This window comes from Lynx rufus, unplaced genomic scaffold (genome assembly GCF_022079265.1).
Source record: "Lynx rufus isolate CCGP_SWC_20201006 ecotype Redwood Valley unplaced genomic scaffold, mLynRuf1.p SCAF_2, whole genome shotgun sequence".
Lineage (NCBI taxonomy): Eukaryota > Metazoa > Chordata > Mammalia > Carnivora > Felidae > Lynx > Lynx rufus.
In genome coordinates, this window is record NW_025814834.1 from 103,216,868 (window position 1) to 103,241,401 (window position 24,534).

General features: G+C 46.0%; 1 protein-coding gene across 1 annotated transcript in view; it reads left to right on the forward strand.

Moving 5' to 3' along the window:
• Positions 1-463: 463 nt before the first annotated feature.
• CFAP221 (cilia and flagella associated protein 221) overlaps positions 464-24,534 on the forward strand; it is a 104,624-nt gene continuing 80,553 nt past the window's right edge. The window contains exons 1-5 of the mRNA XM_047085581.1: positions 464-602; positions 4,219-4,319; positions 11,839-11,925; positions 12,074-12,172; positions 14,299-14,399. Coding sequence (XP_046941537.1) covers positions 464-602; positions 4,219-4,319; positions 11,839-11,925; positions 12,074-12,172; positions 14,299-14,399 — 527 coding nt within the window. The remainder of the gene's footprint in view (positions 603-4,218; positions 4,320-11,838; positions 11,926-12,073; positions 12,173-14,298; positions 14,400-24,534) is intronic.

The window sequence follows — 24,534 nt, forward strand, 5'->3', positions numbered from 1 at the left end:
AGTGTCTCCAAATGTTAAAGGGTTTCATGGTCACATGCAGGTAAGAAACTGATTTGGAGAAATCTCAGAAGAGGCCTGTTTAACTATTTACTTCAACATTTTCTGATTTTTTTGATTGTGAGTGCCTTTATTTTTCCCTTCAGGAGTCCAAAGCATCTCAGGACTAGAGTTTGGGAAAAGCTCTTGAAAATTAAGGGCCACCGAAGGGTTTTGAGCGACGGCAGGAGATTGGGGTGTGATATGTGACGCCAGATTAATGGGACAGCCCTGTGTGGGAATGGAGTGGCCGGCAAAGGCAGGGAGGCAGGGAGGGCCTGGGCCACAGTTAACCGCACAGTCACAGAGGTACGTTTGTTAAAGATTGAGAAAAAAAAAAATGTGCGTGGTTTCTCATACTGCTACTGTTTTCTTCCCAGGAAGTGACCTTTGGCTCTAAAAAGGAGACTCAATTTTTCATGATAAAATGGCAGTGGTGAAAACCCCCAGCAGAGAACTAAACAGTGTCAAAGAACCATTTACTAACGTATCTCCCCTCCTTTTGAGGAGCCTCGTGGAGGAGCCTAAGAAAAGAACTCCAGTACCTAATCACCTTCTAGAATCAAGTAAGTTGGAATCTAATCAAGTAAGTTGGATCGCAGAGGATCCAAAGTCCAGAAAGCACAAAGAAATTTTTGGTGCTGATCTCTCTATATTGTCTTATAGGCTTACAATAGGTTTTATTATTAAGAACAATGGTTCTATTTAGGCCCATCCACTCACGTGATAGGTCCTTGTGGTGTACATGAGTCACCAAGTTCTGCTGCTCCCACTTCCTCAAATATCTTACCTATCTGTCCCCACTGCCTCAGCAGGTCACTAGGATATTGTAGTGCTCTCCTCCTTCCGACCTTCATACCCCGTCAGTTTCCTTTGTGGAATCACGGCTGTCCCTGCCCCTGTTCTGCTCAGATGCTCTCAGCGGTTCCCTTGCATACGGAATAGAGCTGCGATTCTTTCCCTTGGCATTTGGCCTCCTCTGCCGTGGATGTGAACTTGCCTACTCGGCCCCGCCCCCCAGGCCTACCATGCTCTGTACCTCTCACCCCCAGCTGCAGCCACACCATTACTCCTGCTCCTTCAAGACCACATGCACTTAATACCCCCTTGCTTTTTTCCGTGCACATCTCTCCCATTCTATGTACGTGGAAAGCCTGGTAGATCCTCTAGTGATTATGTAGAAGACTAATCATTCGGCCTACGTTATTCTCACTCATTCTGCACAACATCAGCGTTCTGTTTTCATTTTACTGTTGGGAAAGCTGACAATCAGAGAGGTCAAACGAATTCCCCAAGGCGGCACAGCTGAGTGGGGAGGTGGTGTTCAGTCGTTGTAGCCCAATGTCCAGCTCTCTACCATCACACTAGCTGGCTTCCAATTCATCTTGCAAGGCCCATCACAAATGCTGGAAATGCAGTAATTTGGTGTGGCTCTTTCATTACCGTAGAACTTATTGAATGCAGATTAATATACTCAACTATTTCTGGGGGTATTAGCAGAGCAATGCCTATTTTACACCTGTTTGTGGCTCTAAAAACAAAAGCAAAACATCCAGCATCTAAAAAATTTACCAAATAGGGGTGCCTGGGTGGCTCAGTCGGTGAGGCTTCTGACTCTTGATTTCAGCTCAGGCCATGATCTCATGGTCAGTTGGGAGATCAAGCCCCATGTTGGGCTCCAAGGTGAGTGTGGAGCCTGCCTGGGATTCTCTCTCCCTTCTCTCCCTGCCCATCCCTTGTGCTCATGTGCGTGTGCTCTCTCTCTCTCAAAAATAAATAAATAAACTTGAAAAAATTTTTTCAAATGGGGCACCTGGCTGGCTCACTCAGAGGAGCGTGTGAATCTTGATCTCAGGGTTGTGAATTCGAGCCCCACCTTGGGTCTAGAGATTACTTAAAAATAAAATCTTTAAAAAATTACCAAATAATGTTCATTTCAATACTTAAAAAAATGATCAGATAACCGACAGAGATCATCTATCCCCAGAAAGACCATCCTTAACCCCATTCCAGCCCTTCACTTTGGCCCAAAGCTGATGACAGTGTTCAGCTCACCTGGTGAGGAGCAAGAACACCAACCATTTCACACTCACTCTAGATGTTTACAAGAATCACACTGGGCTAAGGAGCGGGGTGGGGGATCTGTGGCTCACAGGGTGTGGATATAGCCAAAGGTGAAAAGTCACCGTTGGTGAGAAATTGGATGGTGCATTCGTATTGAAGGAGGCAGTCTAGCAGCTGGAATCAGACCTGGGCTTGATTTTCAACTACCAGCCGTGGGCAAGTTGCTTAATCTTGTTGAGTCTCAGCTCCTTCATCTGCACAATGGAAATAATACCTGCTGCGCAGGGTTGGAGTGAGGATTACGAACAAATGCCTGACATCAGCGCTAAAGGCACAGAGACAATGGGGTAGTGGGTTCCCAGTGCCTCCTACACATCTCAGTTCCTGCCTGAATGAAGAGCTGGGAAAAGTTGTGTAGACCTGGATGCTTTTTTTTTTTTTTTAATATATTTTATTGTCAACTTGGCTAACATACAGAGCATACAGTGTGCGCTTGTTTTCGGGAGTAGATTCCCGTGATTCATCGCTTACATACAACACCCAGTGCTCGTCCCAACAAGTGCCCTCCTCAATGCCCATCACCCATTTCCCCTCCCCCCCTTCATCCCCATCAACCCTCAGTTTGTTCTCTGTATTTAAGAGTCTCTTATGGTTTGCCTCCCTCCCTCTCTGTAATTCTTTTTTTCCCCTCCCCTTCCCCCGTGGTCTTCTGTTAAGTTTCTCAGGTTCCACATAGGAATGAAACCATATGGTATCTGTCTTTCTCTGCCTGACTTATTTCACTTAGCATAATACCCTCCAGTTCCATCCACGTTGCTACAAATGGCCAGATTTCATTCTTTCTCATTGCCAAGTAGTATTCCATTGCATACATAAACCACATCTTCTTTATCCACTCATCAGTTAATGGACATTTAGGCTCTTTCCATAATTTGGCTATTGTTGAAAGTACTGCTATAAACATTGGGGTACATGTGCCCCTATGCATCAGCACTCCTGTATCCTTTGGATAAATTCCTAGCAGTGCTATTGCTGGGTCATAGGGTAGTTCTACTTTTAATTTTTTTTTGAGGAACCTCCATACGGTTTTCCAGAGTGGCTGCACCAGGTTGCATTCCCACCAACAGTCCAAGAGGGTTTCCGTTTCTCCACATCCTCGCCAGCATCTGTTGTTTCCTGAGTTGTTAATTTTAGCCACTCTGACCGGCGTGAGGTGGTATCTGTGTGGTTTTGATTTGTATTTCCCTCATGATGAGTGATGTTGAGTATGTTTTCATGTGTCTGTTGGCCATCTGGATGTCTTCTTTGAAACAGTGACACTTTTTTTTTTTTAATTTTTATTTATTTTGAGAAAGAGCTAGAGAGCAAGCAGGGGGAGGAGCAGAGAGAGGGAATCCCAAGCAGGCTCTACACTGTCAGCGCAGAACCCAACGTGGGACTGGAACTCACAAACTGTGAGATCATGACCTGAGCCCAAATCAACAGTTAGACACTTAAGGGACTGAGCCTGTACCCTTTTGTAAAAGAGATCAGCTGTTTAAACCTTGTTCTCAAAACTGAAAAAAAGAAAAGAAAAGAAAAGACAAGACATTCACATTATAGTAATAGCAGCTGGAGACTTTTCTGTCCAGAGCGATAATTATTCAGAGCTTTAGAATTATTCTATCACATTGTAATTCTATCCAGAGGAAATGAAAGAATAACAGTTAAACACACATTAGAAAACTAACACTTGGTGTTTGGATATTCATCGCATGCTAGGTAATCTTGGTGTTATACGGAGCAGCAAAGATAAGGCGCGTGCTTTTTACAAGCTCGCATTTTATTTTGAAGACTTGCACAAAACGTGAAGAGCAGATTATTTCACTAAGTGGTCAACAGTACATGTGAATTTGTATTGTGATGATAACATCTCCCAAACAATGTGTAAAAATTGGGAGAAGCAGTACAGTTCATTTGGAATAGATCATTAATCTGGTTCACATCTGTGTCCTCTGTCTGAAACTTTCATAGGCTTAAAATATCCTAAAGAGAGCCCACCTTAACAGGATCTTCTTTTATTTAAGATTTTCTTTTATGTCTCATCTCCTGATGTACTTGTTTACATTGCTTTTATAGAGGTTTATGCAAAACTTCTGAATAATACGGTCATACAGGCAAAACCTGGCGTAGTGCATTTTGGAGGCTATCAAGTAGAAGAACAACACCAACAGATTCTGGTAGGTATTTTTTAAGTGGGATAACTAATCATAGTAATGACATGACGTGAATGTTCTGCACCTATATTATTCATTTAAAGAGCAGCGTAATCTGCAGAAGCACGAATGTCAATTGGGCCAGAAAGATGGTTCTAGGATGAGAAATTTTAAAGTTGTACCAGTGTCCTTGGACAAGCTACTTTCTCCCGCCAAAGGCTCCTCACGGCATTCTTTTCGAATGGGTGTCATTGCTAACTGGCTCTTAGGGGCTAGGAGCTGGGTGCCCTGTGCCTCCCATGATTCAATTTCGTCCTTACACTTGCTCTGTGGAGGTTGTACTATTACTCTCAGTCTATAGACGAGGAAACCAGGATTCCAGGAGGTTCAATAGTTGGCTCAAGAACACACAGCTAGGAAGTGATAGAGACCGACTTTGACTTTTCGGCTGCCTTCCTCTAAACCAGTGCCTGCTTGCTCCAAGCCTACACCACCAGGGAAAGGGGTATCCCTTTCCTAAGAGGCTCTGGTGAGGGTTCTGTTCCACCTGTTCAGGTCTGATGCCCATGCCTAATTCATCCATTCTGACCAGAGAGATTCTAGCTGGGTCTGGTGGCAAGGGTCAGCTCCACTGGACAGGCTCCAGAAGGGACAGTGGAAAGGACGGACTTCAGTCCACCACAGAGCTTCGTGGGTGCCCTTCATCGACGGCATGTTCAAACTGGGGTGGGCTCTGGGTGGCCACAGCATCCCTAACTTCTATGCTTCTAGGGACCTGAACATTTAAGTCACCTCTACAACCTCAATGACCTCACATCGACCCCCTAAAGTCACACGGAGCAGGACATCTCAGAACTACTCCTACTGGGTTCTGGATCTGAGCCACAATGGCATCTGCACATGTGTTGGGAGTGGGGCAGAGGTGGGCTCTCTTCACTAGGGCCCTCTGAGACTCTGGCTTTGTACACGATGTTCCCCCCTCTGGCTCTGTCACCAGATGCCTCAAGAGTCTCTACTTTTAGACGTGATGCATTCTTAGAAGCCATGTCTTAGAGTGGGTCATTTTATTTTATTTTATTTATTTATTTATTTATTTATTTTTTCAACATTTATTTATTTTTGGGACAGAGAGAGACAGAGCATGAACGGGGGAGGGGCAGAGAGAGAGGGAGACACAGAATCGGAAACAGGCTCCAGGCTCTGAGCCATCAGCCCAGAGCCCGACACGGGGCTCGAACTCACGGACCGCGAGATCGTGACCTGGCTGAAGTCGGACGCTTAACCGACTGCGCCACCCAGGCGCCCCAGAGTGGGTCATTTTAAGAAAGAACTCCAAGTATTGTGTTGGATTGCTCAGGTCAAGGAGAAGAAGCTGACACATGGCCAAGCCGTCAGGAAGTGAAGTCAGGTTTCTATCAGGCAGTCCCCAACAAACAACGCCATTTCCGTGAGTCCTCGTGCCTCCAAGTGGGTAGAGAGAATGAATCCGGAGAGAAATCTGTTAGGTGCCAAGTGTTTCCCCTCGGAAAAAGGGTTAGAGTTTAGAATGGTGAATAGGAAATCCCCCCCCACCCCAACTAATGAGGACACATTTCTTAGAACACAGCATCAAAGACCCAGGTTAATAATTGATTTTGAAGCTTATTTTTCCTGATATTAGGTTTGCTGCCTCAACGGTGGTAGGGTAGAATTAAAATAATTATCTTTCAGAGTTCCTCGCTGTTTATAATAATTAATGAATAAACAATTCACTCCCCACCCCACCCCCCCAGCACCCTCACTCTCCTTATTCCTTCACCCAGTCTACCTTTACCCCAGGCGCCCACTAATCTGCTTTCCATTGGTATAGACTTAACTACTCTGGACATTTCATATAAGTGGAATCATATAACATGTAGTCTTGTGTGACTGGCTTCTGTCATTTGGCCTAATGTTTCCCAGGCTCACCCGACTTGTGGCATCTATCAGTACTTCCTTCCTTTCCATGACTGAATACTGTTCCATTGTATGCCTATACCATGTTTTGTTCAGCCATTCATCCGATGGATGTCTGGGTTTCAACTTTGAGCCTCCTATGAATAGCACTCTTAGGGACACTTGTGTACGAGTTTTTGCGTGGACTTATTTTCAGTCCTCCTGGATGTATACCAAGGAGTAGAATTGTTGGGTTATATGGTGTGTTAGTTTTCTGTGGCTGCTCTAACAAATAACCACAAACTGAGGATCTTAGTAAGCCAGAGATTTATTCTGGAGGTCAGAGTCCGAAATCAAGGTGTCGGCAGAGCTGTGCTCCCTCCAGAGGTTCTTGGGGAGAATGTAGTTTCGCCTCCGGCAGCTTCTGGCAGGCGTTGCTTGGCTTGTGGCTACATGACTCCACTCTCTGCCTCTGCCTTCCCATGGCCCTCTCTGACTCTCTGTCTTCTCTTCTCGTACACAGACAGGTTATTGGACTGAGGCCTACCTGGGTAATTCAGGATGATTGAATCTCAAGGTCCTTAACAACACCCACAATGATCCTTTTGTCAAATAAGGTCACATTCACAGGCTCCAGGTGTTAGGATATGAACATGCCTTCCTGAGGCCACCGTTCAACTCACTACTTTATTTGTATTTTTGTGTATTTGCACATTTTATTTGCATCTCCCTAAAGACTAATGATGTTGAAGATATTTAGGCCAGGATGGTCATGATTTAAAAAAAAATCTTGTGGGGGCGTCTGGCTGGCTCAGTTGGTAAAGCAGGTGACTCTTTTTTTTTTTTATTGTTTATTTATTTATTTTTGAGGGGAATGGAGGGGCAGAGAGAGAAAGAGATTGAGAATCTCGAGTAGGTTCCACACTGTCAGTGGAGAGCCCAACGTGGGGCTTGAACTCACAGACCGTGAGATCATGACCTGAGCTGAAGTCAAGAGTCGGAGGCTTAACTGACTGAGCTACCCAGACACCCCAGAACATGTGACTCTTGATCTTGCGGTTATAAGTTTGAGCCCCACACTGGGTGTAGAGATTACTTAAAAAAGAAAGTTTTGTTTCTTAAAAACAAAAAGATAAGCATGAGGAGGAGAAGCCACTTGATATAGCCCAGAAGGAAAGAGAAGTGGGAAAAGGATATTCAGGGCATAAAGGAAGACGTTGAGAAGTTCAGGGTCCATGCTGCATATTTGCATACTAGCTTGCAATCTGGTTTACCTAGACTGTAGGGTTTGGGGAGGGAGGTGAAAGCTTCATTCTGTTGAAGAATAGGGATCATCTCTTTTGTACAAACAGGAATAGATACATGTGAAAAATGATTTCATCTTAATAGCCTTCTGGGAGATCTTGGGAGAGCCAAGCCTCCTGTTTCCACCAGCAGAGTTAAGCGGAAGCCTAAGGCAATTACCTTGAGATTCTTGCCAAACACGGGGAAAATCCAGCTCTGTTTTTATCTTGGTGTTGCTACAGGAAACTATGCAAATTTCCCAAGAATGGAATGATTGAATGTGGGTTTAAAACCACAATAAATTGTTCATTAACATTTGAGATTGATCCAGATCTGGTTAAAGGATTGAAAGCATTTCGCTTGGATTCATATTGAGATCAATGCTTCAACTTATTTCAAAATCGGAAATAGTGTTTCTCAAAACAAAGACCTCTTAAATTATTTTTACCCCCTTGGAAGAAAGATTTTGTTTGGGAAACTATATTTATTAAATAAATCATTACTCCATTTTCTCATGAGACAAGCAGTGTTGCCACAGCCAGCCCAAAACAAAGTTGTTAGCCTATACAGACTTATCTTACATAAATTAACAGTTGCTTCAGGCTTTCTGAAATAATAGTCTTAGTTTTCAATTCCCTATTGCAGCCTTTAAGATCCTCCCCACCCCCCTGCAATGTATAGCCAGAGAATACATCTTTTATGATCATAAATGGGATCTATGTTGTTTAATTATTTAAGAAATTATTTCAGTATTTTCTTATTGCTATTTTTTTATTCATTTGACAATGCAGGTATTATCTCCTGAGTTCCAAAGCATAGGCTTCACCTACAAATGAGTAGTGGGCATGTTTGAATTTGCTCTGCCACACTCAGGTTGGAGGAAGCATCAGGTTTCTACTTTTTTTTAAATGTTTATTTATTTATTTTGAGAGAGAGACCTAGAGCGCGAGTAGGGCAGGGGTAGAGACAGAGAGGGAGAGAGAATCCCAAGCAGGCTCCACTCTGTCAGTGCAGAGCCTGATAGGGGGCTTGATCCCACCAACTGCGGGATCATGACCTGAGCCGAAATCAAGAGTCAGACGCTCAACCGACCGAGCCACCCAGGCGCCCGCCCCTTCTGTATTTTTTACAATCAAGTTGTGGCTGGGCCCTCACCCACAGGTGCTGGCCGCTTCTCCAGTCTCGGGAGAGCCAGCTTCTGTCTCCTCCCATTCAGGAAGACTGGAGCAGCTGAGCCACCTCAGGAGCTTTGAGGACGGACCTCTCTATAGCCCGTGATGCTGCTGATTGCAAACTGACCTAAGTCCATGAAGTTATGTCTCATTGCCAGGTGCATATTGATAATCTGACCCCGATGGGAGATGGGAGCCACCGGTCCCCTCCCAGCAGCCTCACTACCAGGTTTATCTGCTGCAATGCAAACAGGCCCAAGAAGAAATTGTGCCACGCATAAGACACTTACTAGCAAGCAGGCAAAAAGGAATTTCCATACTCGCAGTCTCCAGGAAGGCCCAGCCATTAGCTCCTTGCAAGGAAGCTTTGCGGGCAGCAGATGCAGGAGCATCTGTGGGTAAGATTGGCCACCCTTCCGACGGGCTAACAACATGTTTTGTGCTGTGCAAAACGCAAGACCTAAAGGAGTCCTGGGTCTTTGGAGGTCACTGTAAAGGACACTGGGCTCTGGGCTCACCAGGTTCTCCTGTGCCTTTCGTTTAAGAGCGGGAATGCCTGTATGATGTTCCTAGTTAGTACGTATACCCTGAACATCCCTTATGCTTATATTGAAGACCCTCTAGTGTCAGTTTAGGTGAACAGGATTGAAGTGCTTTTAGTAGCCACCTCTGGAGTATGGACTCTGGGTTAGGATCTTGCAGTGTGCACTAAGTACTCCTAGAGTGCAGATTACTGATTTCTTCTAAGAAATACACACCTGGGATACACAGTAAAAGCAGTCCCTACCACCCTTGTTTGTTGTCCTATCCTCATACTGGATTTTTTTTTCCCCAACATTTATTTATTTTTGGGACAGAGAGAGACAGAGCATGAACGGGGGAGGGGCAGAGAGAGAGGGAGACACAGAATCAGAAACAGGCTCCAGGCTCTGAGCCATCAGCCCAGAGCCTGACGCGGGGCTCGAACTCGCGGACCGCGAGATCGTGACCTGGCTGAAGTCGGACGCTTAACCGACTGCGCCACCCAGGCGCCCCAGGATTTTTTTTTTAAGTGACAGACAATATAAACCACCTCTACTCCCAATTCTTGGACTCCAACGCGAGGGCTTCCCTTGATGACAAGCATGGGCATAGAGTTCTTTTTTTTTTTAATGTTTGTTTATTTTTGAGTGAATGTAAGCAGGGGAGGGGCAGAGAGAGGGGGATAGCGGATCCCAAGTGGGCTTTGCTCTGACAGCAGTGAGCCCGACGTGGGGCTCAAACTCATGAACTGCAAGATCATGATGTGAGCCTAAGTCAGATGCTCAACCCACTGAGCCACCCAGGCGCCCCAGGGTGCCGAGTTCTTTGTCAAGGCTTCCAGGTCCTGGGGCTGCATGGCTACCTCTCCACCTCCAGGCAGGTCCCACCACCCCAGGGTTCTGGGTGTGATGAACACAGGCCCCAGGCATCCTGGGTCCCAGCATACCTGTCCCCCCAATCTCTGTTGAAAGACCCCCTCTCAAGAGCAGGGCCCCAGGAGCCCACACCTTCACCAAAACTGCCCCTCTGCAGGCTCGTTGGAGGTCAGGAGTGGCCTGGAGAACTTTTTTAGTTTTTTGTTTTTTGTTTTTTTAAGGCTTTTAGCATATTAAAAAAAAGAAAAGATATGCCAAAACACAGGGTCACTTTAGGCATGTTCAGAGGTGACAAAAAAGAACTTTTAACAAATGCAAACACTACTGTAACGTCATCAGGAAGTAATATCTGAATTTTAATTTAGGGCTTCAGTGTTGGACAACGGGCCCTGTGACAGGCCCAGCCTCTGGCCTAGACTTTGGAAACCAAACTCCTCTTAACTGTTCCTTGCCCAGGTGAAGCCCAAACCCCCAGATTCCAAAGTTCTTGGTCCCATCTCAAGCAGAAGGAGGAAAGACACCTGTACTTGGAGACCGAGTTAATTTGTCCATCATATTGTCCTACCTCACAGGCAGAGAATTCCCGACCTGGACTTCTTTCCCATTTGCCCCAGGGATGGATTGGAGGCTGTCCTAGCCACAGGCCTTTTTCCTAATTTTTTTGACCGCCTAAGTGTTGCTGGGCCCCCAGCACCAGTGGCATGTAATTCCAGAAACTGTGGGAGATGACCGGGTAGCTGGCTTCTTCTTAGTTGAGTCACAGGCCTAAATGGAGTTGTGAAAATTCCTTAATGAAAGGCAACCTGGTTCTGAGAGGAGTCTGGTGGCCAGCAGGGGGAGCTCTCACGCCCCCACCACTCTGCAATTGCACACCCAATAGGAAGAGATGTACCTTAGGTACTATGCTACTATCTCAGCAGGAAAAAGGAAGGTTTTCCTCCTGCCCTAGCAACAGCCCAGCCAATGAGAGACCAGCCACAGCTCGGCCAGTGAAAAACTCCTATACTTCAAACTCCAGTGGAGTTTACCCCAATGGACTTTTTGTTTATAACAGCTCTCCCCCTTTCCCCCTTTCCAATATAAGAGAGCAGCCCTCTCCTTTAGTCTGGGCACTTGTGTATGGGTTTTTCAGTAGCCTGCACGTCCTGGTTTGCAGTTCTCTGCTGTTTCTGAATAAACCCATTTTTGCTGGCAAGATGACTGGCAGGTTTGGTTTTGTTTTTTAAATTTTTGTTTATTTATGGGAGATTGCAAGCAGGGGAGGAGTAGAGAGGAGGGGACAGAGGATCCAAAGCGGGCTCTGCTGACAAGCTGACAGCAGCGAGCCTGATGTAGGGCTTGAACTCACAAATAGTGAGATCATGACCTGAGCCAAAGTCAGACGCTCAACTGACTGAGCCACCAGGCATCCCCCGGCAGTTTTGTTTTTGAGGTTAACTGAGTTCAACAAAAAGGCACACAAGGTAACTGGTCAGGACTGGGGAGGAGGGGCATGTGCCCAAGCAGATAGCTTCCTGGGGGCTACAGGCTCTCGTAAAGCCCCTAGTCTGGACAGAAGGCACGTGGGTGTGCTTTATTGTCCTTTAAATGGGGTTGTGTTTATTTTATTATTCTTTAAATGGGGTGTGATGCATTTCAAATCTTTTTGAAAGTTAAACAATAAATTCTATCTCCTCAAATCCCTTCAGGAACAAGGTAAGGTCTAAATAAATGAGGAGGTAAGTACGCAGATACATAAGACCGTGTTTTCTCTGAATGCTTCTCTGTTTCTCGCAGCATCTGGTCAATATTTCCAATGAAGACACACATGTGCATATTTTACCCCCTCAAACCGAATACTTTCAGATCAAGTATGTGAAAAAGGTAAGTGTGGTCCGGTTACCTATTCTCCACTGTGTTCTTTGTTAGGTTGTGGCTTTCTGGGTGGTAGGTCGGCTTGGGACGGGGCCTGTCCCCATGACAGCCTGTGTGCTCTGGGGCCTGTCCCCATGACTGCCTACTTGTCTTCTAGGAACACCACCTTGTCCCCGGCTTGTCCCTCACAATCACCATTACATTTTCTCCGGATGAGTGGCGATACTATTACGACTGCATTCGGGTTCACTGTAAGGTAAGTTTTCTTAAAATTGGTGTTTTTGGGGTAAGGGGCAGAAGGATGTCAAGACTTCCATCCTGAGGGAAGAATGAAGAAATGATACGGTAAGTGAAGTTCTCACCCAGTGCGTATGTTCCTTGGGCAGTTGGCGTGAGTGGCACGAGGGTCCTTGTCCAGTGACATGGGCCCAGGTGTGAGAGCCACAAAGAACCAGGGCAGAGACATCATTTGCTGTAGGTGTCCTGCCTGCCCTGGCCTAGAAACCTCATTTATCGTGTAGCGCTAGGAGTTGATAAGGACTTTTTCAAGTAGCTTCGACATACTCCTTTAAGTGCTAGGTTACAAAATTAGCAACACCCCTAATTTGTGATTATAAACCCCAGGGACCGGATGGTGTCCTGTGGGAAGGCCCTCAGAGGCAGCCCTGGGGGTCTGCAGGGAGGTGGGAGCCTGTGTGGCCTGACCCCAGCTGGCTGCGCCATGTGAGTCCCTGTGAGCCTCTTCTAAGCCAGTGAATTCATCCCGTGGCCTCCAGCCGGAGCCCAGCTCCACGTGCTGTCAATCCCTCTCTTCAGACTGTCCCCCCCCACCACGACAGTTCCCTTTGCTCTCCCACGTCTGGCTCTTGCAAGGCAAGAAGCCTTCGGGTGAACTAAATTTAATTTTTAATTTTTTTTTTTTCAACGTTTATTTATTTTTGGGACAGAGAGAGACAGAGCATGAACGGGGGAGGGGCAGAGGGAGAGGGAGACACAGAATCGGAAACAGGCTCCAGGCTCTGAGCCATCAGCCCAGAGCCTGACGCGGGGCTCGAACTCACGGACCGCGAGATCGTGACCTGGCTGAAGTCGGACGCTTAACTGACTGCGCCACCCAGGCGCCCCTAAATTTAATTTTTCAAAACTAAAACTGGAAGAGTATGTTTTAGTGATCAATGAGTTTCAATTTTTTTTTTCATTTTTAAAAAATTTTTGAGACATTCATTTTTGAGAGGCAGAGAGAGAGACAGAGCACAAGTGAGGGAGGGGCACGGAGAGAAGGGGAGACACAGAACCCGAAGCAGGCTCCAGGCCCCGAGCTGTCAGCACAGAGCCTGACGTGGGGCCCGAACTCACTTACTGGGAGATCATGACCTGAGCCGAAGTCAGATGCTTTAACCTACGGAGCTACCCAGGCGCCCCAGTGAGTTTCAGTTTTTAAACAGAAAATAAAAAAGCTCAACTAAAAATTAGAGTATTGCTTTCAGAAGGAGTATCTATACCAAGAATACAAATCTCGAGGGCAGACGTACAGAGCGCCACAGCACTTTTGCTGCTACTTAATGGTAGCGCTAATAATGATACCTTGCATTTATGCAGTGCTCTTAACTCTTCCAGGCCAGCACCGACTTTCATTCTTAAAAATACCTTTAGGGGCGCCTGGGTGACTCAGTTGATTAAGCGTCCGACTTCAGCTCAGGCCACGATCTCGCGGTCCGTGAGTTCGAGCCCTGCGTCGGGCTCTGGGCTGATGGCTCAGAGCCTGGAGCCTGCTTCCGATTCTGTGTCTCCCTCTCTCTCTGCCCCTCCCCTGTTCATGCTCTGTCTCTGTCTGTCTCAAAAATAAATAAACATTAAAAAAATTTTTTTTTTAAATACCTTTAAAGTGAAGGCAAAATTACTCCCATTTTGCAAAGGAAGAATCGAGGCCTGGAGAGGTTAACGGTCTTGTTCAAGGTCATACGTTAGGCAGGGCTGGAAGTAGATGTGCCCTATACCAGTTCATTGTTTACTGTTCGGTGCCATCTGGATCAGCTGCTGCCATCATGGTTTCTGTTCCTCTCAGGCTACTGCCGATTGTGTTTTCTTCTAATTTTCTGAAATAGAAGCTGATAGATTACTGTCTTTGTGTCTACACAAAGGCATCATCTCCCCTGGGTAATAGTGAATATCGCTTCAATGAAATGTGCTTAGAATCTCCTACATTTTGGTTATAGCTAAGAAAGCTCAGTATGTCTAATGTTCTGTTTAAGCACTCAGCTTTCTTAAGGAAATATTTTTAACGATAGAAGACAACATAAGCAATAAAGTGCCTACAGGTTCACCTTTGAAAATTATAGCCTCCAGTATGATAAACTTGACTTTTTTTCCCATTAATTTTAGGGAGATGACACTTTGCTCATTCCTATCCATGCCTATCCTGTCATGAACACACTGGACTTTCCCTCATTTATAAATCTATCAGATGTTCTCCTTGGTGAAAGGTGAGTTACCAAGATGACCCACCAAAACGTCATAGGTCATGAAAAGTTAAGAGATACGCATAACAGAAACTGAGATTTGTATTTTTCCTAGGTTTGTAATTTTCTGGCTGAGTCAGCCTGGACTTAATAGTCGGAAAGGTAAAACAAAAACAAAAGCCCATGTCACAATATCGTGAGCAAGGAAGGGAATTTATGGGGCCATTTAACTGAAAGCTGCAAGGTGGATCTTCAGGCACGGCTGGTTCTAGGGGTTTAAATCAGCTTTCAGGAGCCTGCCTCTCTCCATTTCTTGGTTCTGCTTCCCTCTCTGCAGGCTTCTTTCACAAGAGGCTTCCCCTTCACAGGGGTAAGAAAGCTGCCAGAAGCTTTAAGCACTGTTGGCAACAGGGGTTGCAGGGACTGGAGGGGTTGGGGGTGTTCGAGCAAAAGTCCCAGGATTGAGTCTTATCGGACCAACTTGGATCTTGTGCCCATCCGTTAACCCAACTCTGCTTTGGGTGGGAAAGCAAAAAGAACAGAAAGTGACTGTCCAAGCCACGTCTCAAGATTCCTCGACCCTGTCTTATTGGGAAAATAGTCTCCCGTGTCATGTACCTGTTGTTGTTTTTTTCCAGTAAATATTTATTAAATATTTACTACGCATACCTAAATATCTCTACCTGTCCCTAGAGATATAAAAAGATGGATCCTGAGCTGTTAGATAAAGCTATATAATGGCCATGCCAGTTGTTATTACTTCTATACTGGTTGGGAAATATATACCGTCCTGAGCTCCCGTCCCTCCATCCCAGCTGCCTGGCCCCTTTCCTGCCCTCCGTGCCACCTTTGAATGACTCAGCAACTAAGTTGTTGATACCTGGCAATTTGGGGGTCGGGGGGAGACATCTGCAGGACACAGCCTCAGCCTTATAGCCACTCTACTTGAGTGCTGCTCAGAAGTCCCGATTGATTGACACTTTGAATATCACCCATGGCAAAAAGGTAAATCGACAAAGGTTCTGATTCTGAATGTCTCAGAGTCTAATGGGGATAGAATCAAGGCATCGGTTAATCACATCGATCGCTAAGTGCTGTATGTATTAGAGACACATTGGGGGTCCTATATAGGCCCAGAAGATGAAGCTGACTGGAGAAATGGGAGTGATTACTCCTCACTTCTCTGGGGGTGACATCTGGTTGTCCTAAGAGGACTCCATAGGGTGGTAGAATATGAGGATGGCATTTGAGGCGGGGAAATAGCACGTACAAAGGCATGGTGGCAGCAGAGAGCCTGGACTATATCTTATAGGTGATTTAGCCACTGGAGGGTGTTAATTCACCCAGTAGCTGGCAGATACTAGATGTCTCTTGCTATAGGTCCAGATGGTGAACAAAGACTGGGCTTCAGCATGCTTTGGGGGTGAAAGCGAGTTCAAGTGCCTGCAGCAGCACTGAGCAGGGTGCGTACAAATTGCTAATGACCAGATAGCAGGGTTAGGTAGAGAGAGAGCCAGCTGAACCCTTTGGGATGAGGGACCGCTTATAGACTAATATGTATAGCTTCATGGCCCTTCCTTTGTAGTACCATTTGGCATCCTTTTTTTTTTTTTTTTTTCAACGTTTATTTATTTTTGGGACAGAGAGAGACAGAGCATGAACGGGGGAGGGGCAGAGAGAGAGGGAGACACAGAATCGGAAACAGGCTCCAGGCTCTGAGCCATCAGCCCAGAGCCCGACGCGGGGCTCGAACTCACGGACCGCGAGATCGTGACCTGGCTGAAGTCGGACGCTTAACCGACTGCACCACCCAGGCGCCCCACCATTTGGCATCCTTGAGCGAAACCCCCAAATTAATTCTGAAATAGTGGCCTTAGTTCAGCCGATGTGTAACCTTCTCCTCCTACCCGCCCCCCAGCCCACGCACCTTCCCGTGACCTCTGACTCTCCATCCGTCTATACTTTTTTTCTCAAATTCTTTAAGAATTACAAATAAATAGTACACACAGAAGAATATATAGTCATGTGTAAGATTTAAACAATAATAATATAATGAACACTGCCTTCAAGACATAACACATCACCAGTAACTTTGCAGCTACTACTTGGACTTTTGTGATAATCATTTCTTTGATGTATTTTAGTAGTTTTGCCACATACGCATGCACCCCTAAGTAACACATTGTTTCGTTTTGCCAGTGTGGGATCTTTATATAAGTGGAATCTTACTGTATGTAAGTTCTCCTGCAACTTGCTTTTTCTATTCCACATTAGGGTTTTGTGGTTTCGCCATGTTAACTCACGTAGCTAGAGTTGGTGTCCACTGAATGGATTGACCACGATTTTTTTTTATTTTAGTTTTTTTTTAACGTTTTATTTATTTTTGAGAGAGAGCATGAGCGAGGGAGAGGCAGAGAGTGGGGGTGACAGAGGATCTGAAGAAGCATGCTCTGTGCTGACAGCAGTGAGTCCGATGCGGGGCTTGAACTATGAACTCATGAACAGTGAGATCATGACCTGAGCCTGAAAGTGGATGCTCAGCCACCCAGGTGCCTTGCTTTGACCAGCACTGCTGATGTGTCTCCCTGCACGTGGTGTGGAGCACATGTTCTAGAGTTTCTCCAGGGTATGCATCTACAAGTGGATGGTCTACCACAAGTTCACTGTTAACTTTGTAACACCAGCTTGTTTTCCAGAATGGCTATGCCCATTCACACGCCTACCTGCAGCGCAGGAGAATTCCTGTCTGCCTATACCACTGCCGAACGATGGGTATTATCAGATTTTGACATTTTCACTGACATATATTCTTGCCCCCTTGCCCTTCAGCCCTCTTTATTTTCTGGAACACATTTTGCCAGAGCTGTATCCCAGTATTTCCTCTCTCCCCCTCTTCAACCCTTCCTGTCTTCACCCAGTCCTTGTCAGTGCTAAGTGCTCTGCAAAGTTGAGTCCCTCCTGGCAGGACCCACTCACTCTATGCATTTTGAGGCCAAATATAGCTATTTCCTTTAAATGGGTGACTATCGTGACTTTTATGAAAATCAAAGTGGTAGAAAAGTAAGAACTATCTAACTTCCTAGTTCTTGAATCCTTCTTTCCTTCCTTCCTTCCTTCCTTCCTTCCTTCCTTCCTTCCTTCCCTCCTTCCTTCCCTCCTTCTTTCTTTCCTTTTTTCCCTCCACAAATTTCAAATTACTTTTTGTTTGGGTCATAAGCCAGGCTTAGGAACTGAGAACAATGGCAGGGGCACCTGGGTGGCTCAGTCGGTTAAGCGTCCAACTTTGGCTCAGATCACGATCTCATGGTTCATGGGTGCCAGCCCCGTGTCAGGCTGTGTGCTGACAGTTCAGAGCCTGGAGCCTGCTTTGGATTCTCTGTCTCCCTCTCTCTCTCTCTCTCTGCCCTCTTCTGCTCACACTCTGTCTCTTTCTCTCTCTCTTTCAAAAATAAATAAACATTGGGGCGCCTGGGTGGCGCAGTCGGTTAAGCGTCCGACTTCAGCCAGGTCACGATCTCACGGTACGTGAGTTCGAGCCCCGCATCAGGCTCTGGGCTGATGGCTCAGAGCCTGGAGCCTGTTTCCGATTCTGTGTCTCCCTCTCTCTCTGCCCCTCCCCCGTTCATGCTCTGCCTCTCTCTGTCCCAAAAATAAATAAACGTTGAAAAAAAAATAAATAAATAAAAATAAAAAAACAAACAAAAATAAATAAACATTAAAAAAAAGTTAAAAAAAGGAATTGAGAACAATCGTTTAATAAACTGGTGAAAACAATGTAGCTTATAGTGCAGACATTAGTCTGATTCTTAATACATAAATCTACCAACTCTATGAGAAGCTTTTCCCAAACTATTTTGTACATAATGCCCTTCATTTATAATCAGAATGAAAATTTCAGCTAAACAGTTTATTAAACTGAGCTACTGTGTATAATGGTGTGAAATTTTTAAAAATCTGTCAAAGGATAAGCATGCTCCTTTTTTCCTTCACACATACTGGCAGCAGGCAGTATCCTCCCAAGGCTTTATGCCCTTTACTTAACAACTGTTAACTGTCCAAACTGTCTTCTGCTTCGTTCAATCTAAAAACATCTGGTTATAGGGCAGGAGGGAAGGATTTGAAATGGCTTTCACCTTAAATGTTCTCTGTTCATCCTAGGCTACCTTGAGGGTTGAAGGTACCCTTTGGGTGGGTTCTTTATTTGGGATTCATTCATTCATTAGATGTTTACTGAATGCCAGTGGGTGCAATGCACCATGTTAGGTACTGAGTACACAGAGATGCTTAAGAGCTGAGATCATGACTAAGCAGACAATCCTAATGTCTAATGTGGGTGTATTCAGAGCAAAGACACCTAACCCAGTGCAGTGGGAAGTGAGGGCATTTGGGACAGGGGGTGGGAAGTGCTCAGACAGGATTTTCTAGAGGAGAATATCTCTGAACTGAGGTGTTGTGGATTTTTTTTGTTTTTTTTTTTTTTGTTTTTGTTTTGTTTTGTTTAGAGTTTGTTTATTTTTGAGACAGAGAGACAGAGCATGAGCAGGGGAGGGGCAGAGAGAGAGGGAGACACAGAATCCGAAGCAGGCTCCAGGCTCTGCACTGTCAGCATAGAGCCCGATACGAGACTTGAACTCATGAACTGTGAGATCATGACCTGAGCTGAAGTCAGACATTTAACCCACCGAGCCATCTAGGCACCCCTGTGAACTGAGTTTGTGAAGGATAACCAGAAATCAGCCAGCAGAAGAAGGGAGCAGAACGGAGAGAAGAGGGGTGCTCCGGGCAGGGCAGTAGCTTGGGCAAAGTGAAATGCCATAGCACGCTTAGGCTGGTCTAGAATGTTCATGTGATGGATGTGGGTTGCAAGTTCAGAGGCAGGGCAAGTGGGGAGGGGGCTGAGCGAGAATGGCCTCATAGGCTTTGGTGGGAAATGTAGATTTTACTACTGAAATATTTAAGCAGAGAAATGGCATGATCAGGTCTACCTTTGAGAAAGCTCACTCTGGTGACTGAGCCAGTGCGGAGAAGTGGAGGGGGTGTGGCTAGGACCACTGGGACAGTTCAGACACAGCAGTGGTTGCAAATATATAAATGAGGCAGGAGGGTCTCAGGCCAGGTTTCTTAGAGGCGGAAACAAGGACGCATTGCCCATGATATACTAAGGCATGACCTGTAAAGGAGTGAAGGATAGGGATGGGAGTGCCCAGCCTTCCAGAATGGCCAAGCAACAGCAGTCCCAGAGCCGGGTGATGGGTGCACCAGCTGGAGAAAGAGAGTACCAGCAGTGCCTGCTGGAGATCTGCGGCAAGCAGACCGGCCCTTGGTTTCTACATCCACTCGTCAGCACTCCATCTGGCTATCTCTGGCTCTGGAGCTGCACTTCTCTGGACTGGCGGTGTGGATTCCAGAGGCAGTGGAGGTGATAGAGGCCGTCGCCTGTGCCAGGCAGACTGAGGTCTGGGGACTCCTGGTGGACTGTGCCGTGACTGGATAGTGTAGGGCTGATGTGCACGGGGTCGGCTGTCTCCAGGCTGCCTTCCCTCCCCAGGACAGAGCAGGGCCTAAGAAAGAGACTTCTGTCAGTGGCACAGCAAGAGGTAGGTGGTGGGAGAGATCTTGCCCACTTGCAAGCAATAGCGGGAGTTCATTGTCTGTGGCAAAATATTTATTTATTTATTTATTTATTTATTTATTTATTTATTTATTTTTTATTATTGTTTTAATGTTTATTTATTTTAGAGAGAGAGCATGAGTCAGGGAGAGATAGAGAGAGAGGGAGACACAGAATCTGAAGCAGGCTCCAGGCTCTGAGCCGTCAGCACAGAGCCCGACGCGGGGCTCGAACTCACAAACCGTGAGATCATGACCTGAGCCGAAGTTTGATGCTTAACTGACTGAGCCACCCAGGCGTCCCCGTGGAAAAATATTTGAAGAGGACATAACCTTCTAGAAGTCAGACTCCTTTTGAATAGCACCATACACCAACAATTCTAAATATTACCGGTGATGAAATATTCCTCCCTACAAGGGCAGACTTGTTCCCAGTTGCTGCTCAAACCCATGAGAAGCGATCCCCTCATTCGTGACCACCAGTCTCCCTGAAGCCTCATTTTTGTTCCTATCACAGTGTTTCCTCACCTGTGCGGCCCATTGGGACATCTCTGGCAGTGGGCTTCTGGCTCTTTCTCTGCCTCAGTGTGAGCTCACCCCCCCCCCCCCGCCACCTCTATGCACACGGAACACCCCCAACACTGCTCCTTCGGTTTCTGCAGGGGCTGCTTGAGAGATCGTGGTGGGGACTAGATGGGGATGCATGTCCCATGCTGAACTCTACACTTGTCCCAGCTGCTTCTGTGCCCGCCTCACCCGGCTCTCCTTCCCGCCCCGCCCTGCCCCGGGGCAACTCCAGTCAGCACCTCCTTCTGCCCTGCGTCCACCTGTCTTGGTGTCTTTTAGAGATGGGGGCGCCTGGCTGCTTGCAGTCTTGCTTCTGGCTCTCTCTGCTCCCACCTTAGCTCCGCATCCTCGGCCTCTCCGTTTGTGCCTCCTCATGGAAAACCTAAGTCCCCGCATGGTTTTCTAAGGAGGTTTTAGATTGTTGGAAGAGAACAAAGTCCACCAAAGCTTGTCTGTTGAAGACTGTTTTTAGTCCCCAACTTGTCATTGCTTCATTCATTCATTCATCCATCCATCCATCCATTCATGCGTCCATTCATCCACTCTGAATTGGACCTGCTGACCCCCAATTTGTAGCTTCTTTTTTTTAAAAAATTTTTTTTTTCAACGTTTATTTATTTTTGGGACAGAGAGAGACAGAGCATGAACGGGGGAGGGGCAGAGAGAGAGGGAGACACAGAATCGGAAACAGGCTCCAGGCTCCGAGCCATCAGCCCAGAGCCCGACGCGGGGCTCGAACTCACGGACCGCGAGATCGTGACCTGGCTGAAGTCGGACGCTTAACCGACTGCGCCACCCAGGCGCCCCTCAATTTGTAGCTTCTGATTTAATTAAACTGCTGACCTGTTTGGTTTCGTTCAGATGGTGGTGGCCCGCACAGTTTTGTTTTTTTTTAAACCTTGAATTCGCTGTCAACATTTAAAAATCAAAAGATTTCACATAAAAATTTAAATTTTTACTTTTTTCTTTTTTTTTTTTTTAAAGAAAAACAAGGTGCCGGGGTGGCTCAGTCGGTTAAGCATCCAAGTTCAGATCAGGTCATGATCTCACGGTTCATGGGTTTGAGCCCCTCACAGGGTCACTGTTGTCAATGTGGAGCCCGCTTCAGACCTCTGTCCCCCCCCCCCCCGCCTCTCTGCCCCTCCCCTGCTCATGCTGTCTGTCTCTCTCAAAAGTAAATAAACATTTAAAATGCATTAAAAAAAAAAAAAAAAAGAAAAGATCCAGCAATACTGGGCCCACGGTCCTGCATGATCACAGTTAGTTCAATGGAGATAAAACACAAGCTGCCTCTTTATTTTTTTTTAAAGTTTATGTATTTATTTTGAGAGAGAAAGAAAGGCAGAGAGGGAGAGAGAGAGAATCCCAAGCGGGCTCCTCACTATCAGCACAGATCCCGACTTGCGGCTCGATCTCACAAACCATGAGATCATGACCTGAGCCAAAACCAGGAGTCGGACGCTTAACCGACTGAGCCACCCGGGTGCACCTGAAGCCGCCTATTTAGAGGGCAGTGCCTTTGCCAGCTCACTGCAGTCCCCACCACTCCTTATCACCTCACATACAGCCCTCCTCACTCCTTTTTGTTACTTGACTGGCCTCTGAGGACTTGCGGCAAAAACACTGAAAAGGAGACAAGGCAGCCAAGGGTCGGGTTCCAGAGCACGGACCCACTGATGGCTCTGGAGCCCTTCTGTCTGCATGTCTACTCCAGGCTCCCTCTGCTGCATGCTGGCTGTGTGACCCAGAAACATAACAGCCTCTCTCTGCCTCTTAGAATCCTCATCTGTAAAATACAGTGCGTAGGAGTCTCTGCCTCTTAAAGTTGTTCTGGAGGATTAAGCAGGTTAAAGTAGGACTTATTAATAGTTAACAACATTTGTAAGTTTTTAATACTTACGAGTACTAAGAACGGTGCTTAGCATGTAGCTCCTGATTCATATTAGCTATCGCCATCATCATCATCATCATCATCATCATCACCCAAGAGATTTTCACCTAAGTAACACACATGTGAGACCCAGACGGGTTGGCTCACACTTGAGCAAAGGTAGACAGCATATAGAGAAATCAGGATGAGAAGCTCGGAGCAGGAAGGCGGCGGCCAAGTTGAAGGTGGCCTTCCGACACTGAGCGGCTGGGCTAGCAGCTGAGGGGCGTGTGTGAAGCTCTGGAACAGCCAGGCAGGTACTGGGCCCCAGCTGGGGAGAGTGGCCCAGTGGCAAGTGGACAGAGGGGCAGGGCAGGGAGGAGGGTGTGGCTGTAAGTCCAGGATCAGGAGCTCTTTTGTCTTGGCATTTATACTTAAAAAAAAACAAACAAAAAAACAAGTTTTGTTGAGATATAATTCACATGTCATAAAACTTACTAATTTAAAATGTGCAGTTCAGGTCGTCTGATGGCTCAATTGGTTAAGCGTCTGGCTCTTGGTTTCAGCTCAGGTCATGATCTCCCAGTTCGTGAGTTCAAGCCCCGTGTCAGGCTCCATACTGACAGTGAGGAGCCTGCTTGAGATTCTCAGTCTCCCTCTCTCTCTGTCCCTCTCCTGCTCACTCTCTATCTCTCTCTCTCTCAAAATAAATAAATAAACATTCAAAAATAAATAAATAATAAATAAAATAACATGTATGGTTCAATGGATTTTAGTATATGCAGCCATAACCACAATCAATTTTAGAACATTTTCATTACCCCAAAAGGAAACCCATTATCCACTCTTCATTTTTCCCCTCAAACTTCCTAGTCTCAAGCAGCCTCCGACTTTCTGTCTCTATAAATTTGCCTATTCTGGACGTTCATATGATGGCAGCATACATTACATGGTCTTTTGTGACTGACTTCTTTCACTTAGCATCATGTGTCCCAGGTTCATCTAACTTACAACATGTATCAACACTTCATTCCTTTTTATTGCCAAGTAATATTCCATTGTGTGCCTGTACCACATTTTATTTATCCCTTCATCGGTTGATGGATATTGACTGTTTCCACTTTTGGGCCACCTTGGATAATGCAACATTTGTGTGCATGTTTTTATGTGGCTACATGTGCTCAGTTGTGTTGGGTGTATACCTAGGAGTGCAATTGCTAGGGAATATGGGAACTCTATGTGTAGTGTTTCAAGGAACTGTGGAACTAATTTCCAAAGTGGCTGCACCATTTTTAATTTCTCGCAATGTACGAGAGTTCCAATGGGCACTTACATTTGTAAATGTCAGAGTAAAGCAGCCATTTCTACAGCTAAAGAAAAATTACAATGACAAAGGTGATGGGAAAATATAAATCCAAACAGAAGGTAGATTCAGAGGGTATATTTTCCCTTTGCATATAGAATCAATTTAGACAAAATGGCTAGAAGTCACAGGGCCTGCATTTAATACCACCAAATTTGCTTTCTTACTTTGAGGTTGCTTCTAGAGAGAAGCAAGTCTGGCCTGGATAGCGCCTCTCTGAGGACTGGATAGTCTTCACACATTTTCCACAAGGTCATGAAGTAGACTCACATATATTCATCAACCTTATTTCCACTGGCTGGATTTGACGGTTGTAAATTTTCCTTGCTGAGATAAAATCCCACGTGGACATTTGCCAGCTACCCATAAACAACCATGGTGGCTCGAGATCTGGTAAAATGTATTTTTGACAGCTTCTGTAAATAACCAAAAGTTGCATTCTGGTTTCTGTCCAACATCTCTAAATCAAACACTGGGGTGCAGAGGACTTTCAACTCTCTTTCCCTTTTGTAGTTTGAAATTCTGCTTTATAACTAGTCTCACCACCCTGGCTGATTAAATTCCGTGATCACGTGATAGCTTAAATTTTTTTTTTTAACGTCTTATTTATTTTTGAGACAGAGAGAGACAGAGCATGAACGGGGGAGGGGCAGAGAGAGAGGGAGACACAGAATCGGAAGCAGGCTCCAGGCTCTGAGCCATCAGCCCAGAGCCCGACACGGGGCTCGAACTAATGGACTGTGAGATCT